The sequence below is a fragment of the Scheffersomyces coipomensis genome (assembly GCF_036884675.1).
Source record: "Scheffersomyces coipomensis strain NRRL Y-17651 chromosome Unknown DFJ63scaffold_17, whole genome shotgun sequence".
Classification (NCBI taxonomy): Eukaryota; Fungi; Ascomycota; class Pichiomycetes; order Serinales; family Debaryomycetaceae; genus Scheffersomyces; species Scheffersomyces coipomensis.
In genome coordinates, this window is record NW_027042908.1 from 1 (window position 1) to 10,199 (window position 10,199).

Below are 10,199 nucleotides of genomic sequence, written 5' to 3' on the forward strand. Positions count from 1 at the left end.
GTACCTACAGGTATTAAAATCTTTTCATGATTAATTTGATCTTTTAGCAAGGTCATATATTTGATCAAACAATATATATAATAAATATATATATATAATATGGGGCAAACTCGAGGGAACTCCGATATATATAATAAGAAATATATATGGGACAATCGTCGAACTAAATCATATAAAGAAATTTATATGTAAAAGCGTAGAGATTAGACGCTCCAGGTTATTCTAAGTTATAAAAAGAATAAAATGAATCCCCGGTCTATAATAAATATGATAGACCGGGGTAGATATCATATTTATATATATATATATCTTTTTTTAATATGAAAACCTAAGGTATAATCCTAAATCACCAGTAATGGTTAAGAGATATTCTCTTTTATATTTGAGTTATATCAAATATTCTTGTGTCTTAGGACGCGGGGATAGTATGCGGAGCGAAAATATAAGATATATATAAATAAGCTATATCTGAGATGATTAAATATTTATATTCAATGAGCAACATTATATGGTGGAGAAATACGTTTAGCAGTACCGATGTTATTTGCTTTAGGATTTTTATTCTTATTTACAATAGGAGGATTAACAGGAGTAATGTTATCAAATGCATCTATAGATGTAGCATTCCATGATATAAAAAGTGTCATTAAATACCTCAAAGATAAGATATACACCACCCGTCATCTATGATGACGGGTTATACTTATCGGTAATATTTATATTGCTAACGGTAGAATCTTTTCTACTCTATAGATTTAATAACTACCCGAAATAATAAGTTCCTTATATGGCCCGCCCATTGGGCGTGCGATATCCCCCCAATGGGGGGATATTTAAGTTTATATTATTTAAAAGATTATACCGTGGAAACTTTTGTTTCTCTAGAGACTAAACGAGGTAATCATAATCTTTATTATGATAAATTATAGTCCAATCCTTAAGGTAACTTAAGTTAATTTGACTTATTACGTAGTCGGTCAAATGGCCGTAAATACATAAAACATGTAAATAAAATTGACAAAATGCTGAAAAGTATAAAATAAATATTTACAAATATATATTAAAATATATAAGTAATAATAATAGTTATATATATCATCAGCAGAATACACCAAGTATTTTCAGAGACTAAATGTCAATTATTTAAGATATCTTAAATAGAGAAATAGTCCACTAATACTCATAAAAAGAGTTATTAGCATTTCCATTATGTTCTATCAATGGGTGCCTTATTTGGTTTAATTGGTGGATATTATTACTGAGGTCCAGCTATGTTTGGATTAAATTATAATCGTATTCTTGGAGAAATCCATTTCTGATTATTATTTATATCAGTTAATATAATATTCTTACCAATGCATTTCTTAGGTCAAGTTTAGGCCTATAAACTTTACAAAATGCTGAAAAATAAATATTAAAAGAGTATAATAATTATAAGATAAATAAGTAGATATTCTCTTCCCGGCCAATATTGTCAATATTGGCCGGGGGAGTACTTATCATTATAATGATATTATTATATTTTGTTATTATCAGCAGGTTATTTCGATTTTATATCTTAATTACTTCAGAGATTAAACGTAAAGAATATTATTAATCTATAATATTAAGTAATAATCCAATTTTATTTATTAGTTCACTTCAGTTACTTATTATATATATATTTATATGGTAAGTTTATCTATAAATATAGATTATTGAATTTTAACATATTTTAATAATTTATAATTTGAAGCACTGTGAACATTAAAATGAAGTGTTAAACGGAATGCCTCGGAGAATAAGCACTTATCCTGATGCATTTATTGGTTGAAATATGATTAGTAGTTGAGGTTCTATAATGTCTATTATTTCTGTTATAGTTGGATTATACAATGTTTCAATACAATTAGAAAACGGTGAGAACGAAGAAGTAGAATTACATGTTACACCTGATTATCTAGAGTCTAATTTATTAAGAGATGAAAGATCATCAGATTTAGAATTAATATTAAACAAACCGGCTAATTACCATACATTTAACGAGTTACCAATATTATTAAATAAATAACGTAATTAAGTTATTAGACTTAAAATCTTAGATAAAAATCTGAGATATATATTTATTCATAGGAAAGATGAATTGTAGACTAATTGGCAAGTCACCTAGGTTTGAGCTAGGTTTATGTACGTTCGAATCGTGCCGATTCATAATACTTAACCCAAAATATATATATAATATATATATATATTTTGGGTGGTTTATCGCACTACTAGCTTAATGGTAAAGCCTTATAATGTCACTATAAAAGATGTCAGTTCGAATCTGATGTAATGCGTATTGGTTAACTTAGCTTATTGGTACAGCTAAACTATTTGCTACATAGTTCTCTAGGGATCAGTGTTCGATTCACTGGTTAACCGTATTCAAACATATAGTATAATGGTTAATACATATTATTACGGATGATATAATGATAGTTCGATTCTATCTATGTTTTTAATGCTTTTAACTGCATTTATAACTTTTTTAGTTTACTCAACTTTTAATAATTCTCTAATAATTAATAGATTAAATTCTATAGTATTAGGGTTTACATTATTTTTATATTTAAATACTTTTGATTTAGTAGGTATCTCATCAGGTATCACATTATTCAATAATTGATTTAATATATCATCATATAATTTTCCAATTACGGTATTATTATTAATATTTACAATAGTATTATTAATATATAATACATCAATACATAGATATGATTTGAAATCACCTTATTTAGCATTAATAGTATTAGCTAATTTAATAGGTTTAATACTTTTACCTTTAGTAAATGATTTATTAGTATTATATGTTATAATTGAATTACAAAGTTATTCATTATATTTATTAACAGGTTTACATAATAGATCGTATAATGCATCAAAAGCATCATTGTTATATTTCCTAATGGGAGGAGTAGCATCAGCGATTATATTATTAGCTTCTTATTTCATATATAGTTTAACAGGATCAACTAATTTATCTGATATTGCTATATTCTATTCATTTGATAATTCATTCGATTATTTTGATATTTTATTAATAGCTTTATTATTTAAAATGGGTATGGCTCCTCTTCATCGTTGAAGTATTTCAGTTTATAATTATGCTCCTACTTATATTACAGCTTATATAAGTATAGTAGCTAAAATATCTATTTTATCATTTATATTTATAAATGCTAATTTATTTAGTCATAATTTAATAATTGTATTCTTTTATATATCATTAAGTATAGCAGCGTATAAACCTTTATTTCAAGTAAATATAAAAACTATATTAGCTTATAGTGGATTACTTAATTTTGGATATTTATTATTAACTATAGTAACTTATGATATTTCATTTTATATTTACATAATACAATATGTATTGACACATTTAATTTTATTTTTAGGATTATTAGCTGCTAGTCAATATATAAAATCACCGGTGTCTATCTGATCTCCGCTACTTTACATACATCAATTAAATATTAAAAATAGTACTTTAGTACTAAGTTTAATATTAGCATTCTTTTCATTAATAGGTATTCCACCTCTTCCTGGATTCTATGGTAAATTGTATGTTATAATTAGTGCACTTCAAGATAATTATGTATTAGAAACATGTATTATTATAATATTTAGTGTAATATCAACATATTATTATGCTAATATAATTAAAATATTGATAACTAGTCTTGCGCCGTCAGCTACGCCGACGGCTGATAAAGTATCGGCTTTCATTAACCCTTCTTTAGCTTATTCTATTGCATTATCAACTATTCTATTAATTAGTTTCTTTATATTCTTACCATTAATTTCAGAAGGGTTATACTTAATTATTTTATAATGTTTCTATTTTATTTAATTTTAGTTCCTATTGTTGCTTTAATACTTATTGTTTTAAATTACTTTATTTCTACATCTAATTCATATATTGAAAAAGATGGACCATTTGAATGTGGTTTTACTTCGTATCAACAATCTAGATCCGCATTTAGTGTATCATTTATTTTAGTTGCGATTTTATTTTTACCCTTTGATCTAGAAATATCTTCTATTTTACCTTATGTAGTAAGTGCATATTCTAATAATATTTATGGATTAAGTATTTTAATCATATTTTTATTTACATTAGTTATAGCATTTATATTTGAGATTAATTTAGAAGCTCTTAAATTAGAAAGAAGATTTATTCCTATCATCAAACCTCTTATCAATAAATTATATATTTAATGGCCCCCCCCTAAAGGGGGGGCTATAGCCCAGCCTTAGGCTGGGCCATCAATCTATTTCATAATTATTCATAGTTATCATATAGATATATATGAATTGAAATAAAAGAGTCAATAGAAAATGTAGTCCCGGTCATCTTTGATGACCGGTGATGAGTATAAATCATGATGTTTGATAATCTCAAAATTAGATAACAACAACAGGGGGATATATATTATATAGATATATCATAGTTATAGTTATAAAGTCAATAGAAAATGTAGTCCCGGTCATCTTTGATGACCGGTGTGTAGAATAAATCTTCTACATATTATGTGGATTAAGGACATAGATATAGTTTTCCGGGCATAGATAAAGTAAGGCCGCCCGGAGGGCGGCAATAAGCCCCCACGCACCGCGTGGGGGCCGATCGAATGTCATAGATAAATGATATAGATATATATAAATAGATTTATTTCACCTACTTTGTAGGTTGGATAAGTATAAAGTCTATAATGACATAAAGTTAATAAAGACATATATGGATATTGATATCTAAACCCGGTAAGCATTGCTTACCGGGTATGGAAGTATCTATTAAATTTATATTTGTATAGATAATCTATCATTGGTCAATGTGAGAGTGACCTGGCTAATCTTTATTTTGATAAAGATTGGTCACCGATAATTGACCTACATATAAAGATATGATAAAATAAGACATAAATCAGGTAAGGACAAATGTGATATTAAATCATACCCCGGCCAGCTAAGCAGGCCGGGGATTAAGTACCTAATCAATTTTCATTTTGTAGATCTAAAATATTTATTTCTTTTTCTATGAATAAATCAAATTTTGTCTTAAACTCCGTATAATAAAAGGAATGATATCATTAGACAAAACAGGCCACAGGCTTCGGCTAAAGCAAATCCTAAAATGGCTTGTGGGAATAAAGTGGCTCTAAGTGATGGGTTTCTTGAAGTTCCGTTAATTAAAGCTACGAAAACTAAAGCGATACCGATAGCTGCACCTCCTAATCCTAAAGTGGCGATAGAGGCACCGATGTATTTAGCTGCTAATGCTAATTGCATATTAAAAAATATATTATATCAATAATGACATTACTTCACCTATGAGAAACAAAGAAAGAATATAGATTTAAAGATAAAAAGGGGAAGGTAATTGAAATATAGATAAATGGGAAAGATAATTTAAATATATTATAAGGGAGAGTGATAATGATATATAACATAATTTGGATATGGTAATCCCGGATCATTAAGGCTGTAAACTCTAAGATAATTATCTACCCCCTTGGGATAAGGTGGACTAATATAATATATAAATATAGATATTTAAGTGCAGGGGGATCAACAAATGAAAGGATGATTTGAATCTATGATTCCGATAAGTAAAAATAATTGAAAGCGGTAGTTTATTCTACGGGTATTTACTATGTAAATATCCCTTTTAAATATTATCTTATTTAGGTATATAAATGAGATGATTAATAGCCCCGCCCGGTAGGGCCTTAAATACTACTATTTTAATTATTTTGATATTTTTTTTTTCTTTGATTTGGTATATATCCTATTTATATTTTCAAAATATGGATATTTAAAATATTTTTTAAGACAAGATTAAATCACTTATTTTTATGATATATAACTTTATAAATAGATATGATAATCATGAGATTTTAAAATATATGTTTTAGGTATGCTATTCCCGACGACTATGTCGTCGGGTAAGAGGATAGCTGTACTTAATACGATATATAAAAATTGACTTCATATAATTACTTCGATACGTATAACCCCGCCAACTACGTCGGCGGGGAAGTAAATATGATATATATTGATCTATATATATATGTACTAGATATGTATTCTAAAGCCCATGATTCGCAAGTTGCGAATCCTGGGCTAATGATTAGTATGAATAAGATATTTGACATATTTAACTACTTGACCTCTTCGATGATGTAGTCCCGACGACTATGTCGTCGGATAAGAAATAGTTGTACTTGATTAGGTATTTGACATATCGACTAGATAAATTACTACGATATGTATAACCCGCCGACGTAGTCGGCGGGGAGATAATATGGATTATAATACTTTGTTTCTCTAACTACTTAATCCCCGATCAGCATTGCTGATCGGGGTAATATATGACTATATTGATATATCAATTTTTATATACTTAAGTTTATTCATAATTTAGTCCCGACGACTACGTCGTCGGCTAAAACGTTAGCTGTACTTAATACGATATATAAAAATATGACTTCAGGTTAATGTTTTGGTATATATACCTTTTTATAATTGATGATTTATTTTTAAAATTTATTTATATTTTTGATATATAAGTAAATATGATATATACTTATTTTAGAGATATAAAAATTTTGATATGTACTCTGAAGCCCAGGATTAGCTAATAGCAAAACCTGGGCTAATTATTAGTATGGATAAGATAGATGACATATTTAACTACTTGACCTCTTTGAGTAATAAGATATTTTACATATTTAACTACTTGACCTCTTTGAGTATTTAGTCCCGACGACTTTGTCGTCGGAGTAGTAAATATGGATAAGATATTTTACGTATTTAACTACTTAACTTATCACCCGAGATTAACAATTTGTTAATCTCGGGTATATCAGATTTCATATATATGTTATTATATATTTTACCTAGTTGGTTATTTAGTCCCGACGACGTAGTCGTCGGCTAAAACGTTAGCTGTACTTGATTTGATATATAAATTCTGACTTCATACTAAAGGTTTGATATGTATAACCCGCCGACAAAGCCGGCGGGGATATGGTTATTGTTTCTTGACTTTTTTAACTACTTGACCTTAAACCCGAGATTTACTATTTGTTAATCTCGGGTTATTAATACTTCATCTTTTTATCTACTTTAGAAATATATATTTAATGTCCTCCCCCCTGCGGGGGAGGATATCGCCCGCCCAACGGGCGGGCCATTAATGATATATCTATTGACATACATAGTTAATGAGATATTTCATCCCGGCCTGCAGGCAGGCCGGTTAAATATCATTAAAGAAGATATATGTTTTGAGTTTCTTTATCTTATTGATGATGTAGTCCCGACGACGTAGTCGTCGGTGAAGACATAACACACATGATATGATATCTATTTTATGATTTATTTTAATCCTTTTGGTATTTAATCCCCGGCCAGCAGGCTGGCCGGGTATAGTCTTAGATTCAATAAATATATGATATCTAATTCTTCACGTATGTATACCCCGACGACTTAGTCGTCGGGGTTCTATTATTGATTCATTTATTTTATATTTTATCTTATATATCATTTATTCTCTTTTACCCACTATTAGTTTACTAATAGTGGGTTAATAAATAGTCTTCAATTTGGTATTAAAAAAATATATTTTTATCTTTATTTCCATAATGTATCCCCGATGACTTAGTCATCGGGGATTAAGTATCTATTCTTTATTCTACTTAATCCTTTTCATACTTAATCACCAGTTATTAAATATTTAATAACTGGTGATATTTCTATCTTTTTATAGTTTATTTATATATCTAACCATTTGATATTCTCTACCCGGTTAGTAAACTAACCGGGTTATATATCTATTAGTTTATGGCACGCCGAAGGGCGGGCTATATCCCCCCGCAGGGGGGGTGATATTATTTCAATCTTTATATATCATTTAACATATAGATTATCTAATCTATTTTAGTAATTTAAACAATAGATACTTAATCCCGGTCTGCTGGCAGACCGGGATATATACGTGATTCTATTTAGTATTTCAAAATATTATATATCTCATATCTTTTAAAGTAGAATAGACTAAATAATAGATACTCTCTACCCGGCCTGCAGGCTGGCCGGGTTACATTTCCTTATCTTTATTATACTTCATTATTGATATATCATTTATAAAGTTAAATAACTAATAGATATATATATATCATACAATAAATATCAATGGTATATCTGAGTGTGATCTGATTAACCTTTAAGAAGTGGAACATAGTGAACGTAGTGAACGAAGTGTAACGTAACAAAGGTTGGTCACCGATTGATATACCTACATTTTAATCTTAATAACCGGTCAAGTATTTCATTATGTCATATATATTAACTATGTACTTATCTTATTTATATATATTTCATATCTTTACTTATCTATTCAAAGAGTGGCGTAGTCACTCTATATCTAAACCCACACGTAGAGTGGGTTATCTCATTTCTTTCTCTTATCGGACAAATAAGTCATAAGGTCAAATATGTCATTAATACAAACATGTAGATATCGCATATATAAAATATAGGTATTTACAAAGTAAATACCTTAAAAGCAATAACATGACCCCCCCAAAGGTGGGCCATTTAGTATACACTTTGCTTTAGGGAACCGAAGGTTCCTAATAAGTTTATCGTTAGATCAATCCCCCCAATATAAATATTGAAAGTACCATCATTAATTACCCCCCCTTGGATTCAAGGGGGGAGGAAACTATATCAGTTTAATTTAATTACCTGGATCTGATAAGTATGTATTTATTTGTTTTATTATCTAGTAATAATAGTAGTTAAATAAATATACTTATACATAAGCTCGAATACCTCAAATTGAGGTATTCGAGCTATTAGACTTTTATTTAAATATTAGACTAGGTCATACATCTAAATAAGTGTAAAATAGACCCAAATACGCTAAGCGTATTTGGGTTACATAACTTTTATTATTTAATACATGGATCAGAAGGCCTGACGACTTGGGATATGTCTGCTCCCCCAAGATAAGCCCCCAGCTTTGCTGGGGGATAACCTGATACCGATAAGGGAAAAGGTAACTGGGGGATGATTATTTAAGTATTTAAAATATATACAAAGGGGGTTGATAAATCCATATAAATCTAAATCATAAATATATAAACTGCCCGACATCAGCAATTTGCTGATTTCGGGCTATCGATTATTTACTTTTATTGATATTTTATATAACTATTTATTTTAGTCTCCTGAAAGGTGGACTTAATCACGGAATAATTTCATTATTCCTTAAAAGAATACATATCAAATTGATATGTTATTTCTTCATAACAGGCTCGTGTTAATCTATACTTAAAATAAGGTATTTACAAAGTAAATACCTTTGAAGAAATTCTCATGACCCCACCAAAGGGGTGTTTATAAGTCATTCCTACACGTGGTTCAATTACTATACAAATTGATTACCCGAAGAGGGTTATTTTTAAGGCTTTATGATAAAAGGAATCGGGTTATGTAATTATGTAAAATAATAAAAACTTTAATTATTTATTATTATTTAAAAGAAAAAAACATATAAATAGGGCCCCCCCATATTTTATGGGATTAATGAATATTTGGATCTGATAGCCTAAAAATGTTATGAGGGGATTTGCTCCCCCAAGGTAACTGGGGGATGATAATGACATAGAATGGCCCCACCTCTGGTGGGGCTATCGCCCACCCTCCGGGTGGGCCATTCATAAACTAAATTAGGGGGTTGATGAACCTTATATTTAAGATGATTTATCATCTTGGAACCTAAAAGGAATAAAAGCATATAACTGTAATTGATAAGTATATGGGATATTTACTATGTAAATACCCGTGGACGAAAAATAAGTTGACATGATAATATCTGTATTCATTATAGACGATGGAGTGTTTAATGGAATCATAGATTCAAATAGCCTGATTTAAATATTAGAACCCCCTACCATATATATTTATATATAAATAAGATTTGTCCCCCTTACCCCAAGGGGGAGCAGACTATATACTAGTTAAAGCCACATGATCCAGAATTTATAAAATTATATTAAATAGAGATATATCAAATATTTAAGTATTTGTATTCAATAAATTACACGAACCTAGCGAAGCCCCCCTCCAGAGGGCTTATATCATTATAATTAAAATATATAAAAAAA

At 29.0% G+C, this 10,199-nt stretch overlaps 2 protein-coding genes and 3 pseudogenes across 5 annotated transcripts; 4 read left to right on the forward strand and 1 right to left on the reverse strand. All coding sequences in view use genetic code 12, as the record gives it.

The window, feature by feature from the left end:
* Nucleotides 1-1,840: 1,840 nt before the first annotated feature.
* On the forward strand, nucleotides 1,841-4,242 carry DFJ63DRAFT_344396 (various chains-domain-containing protein; the record flags this gene model as incomplete). The annotated part of the gene is made up of 5 exons (XM_064908773.1): nucleotides 1,841-2,025; nucleotides 2,737-3,104; nucleotides 3,150-3,434; nucleotides 3,516-3,834; nucleotides 3,996-4,242. The coding sequence occupies 5 exons, from the start codon at nucleotides 1,841-1,843 to the stop codon at nucleotides 4,240-4,242; spliced, it is 1,404 nt and encodes a 467-aa protein (XP_064759210.1).
* On the forward strand, nucleotides 2,247-2,318 carry DFJ63DRAFT_t142 (annotated as a pseudogene). Its single transcript has one exon. The product of its transcript is annotated as a tRNA-OTHER (tRNA).
* Nucleotides 2,323-2,403, forward strand: DFJ63DRAFT_t143 (annotated as a pseudogene). Its single transcript has one exon. The product of its transcript is annotated as a tRNA-OTHER (tRNA).
* On the forward strand, nucleotides 2,409-2,480 carry DFJ63DRAFT_t144 (annotated as a pseudogene). Its single transcript has one exon. The product of its transcript is annotated as a tRNA-OTHER (tRNA).
* A 631-nt stretch (nucleotides 4,243-4,873) lies between the features above and the next one.
* On the reverse strand, nucleotides 4,874-5,332 carry DFJ63DRAFT_344397 (ATP synthase subunit C family protein; the record flags this gene model as incomplete). The annotated part of the gene is made up of 2 exons (XM_064908774.1): nucleotides 5,133-5,332; nucleotides 4,874-4,914 (listed from the first exon to the last, which is right to left on the reverse strand). Exons 1-2 carry the CDS (start codon nucleotides 5,311-5,313, stop codon nucleotides 4,874-4,876), a joined length of 222 nt encoding a protein of 73 aa, XP_064759211.1. The 5' UTR covers nucleotides 5,314-5,332.
* Nucleotides 5,333-10,199: the final 4,867 nt, after the last annotated feature.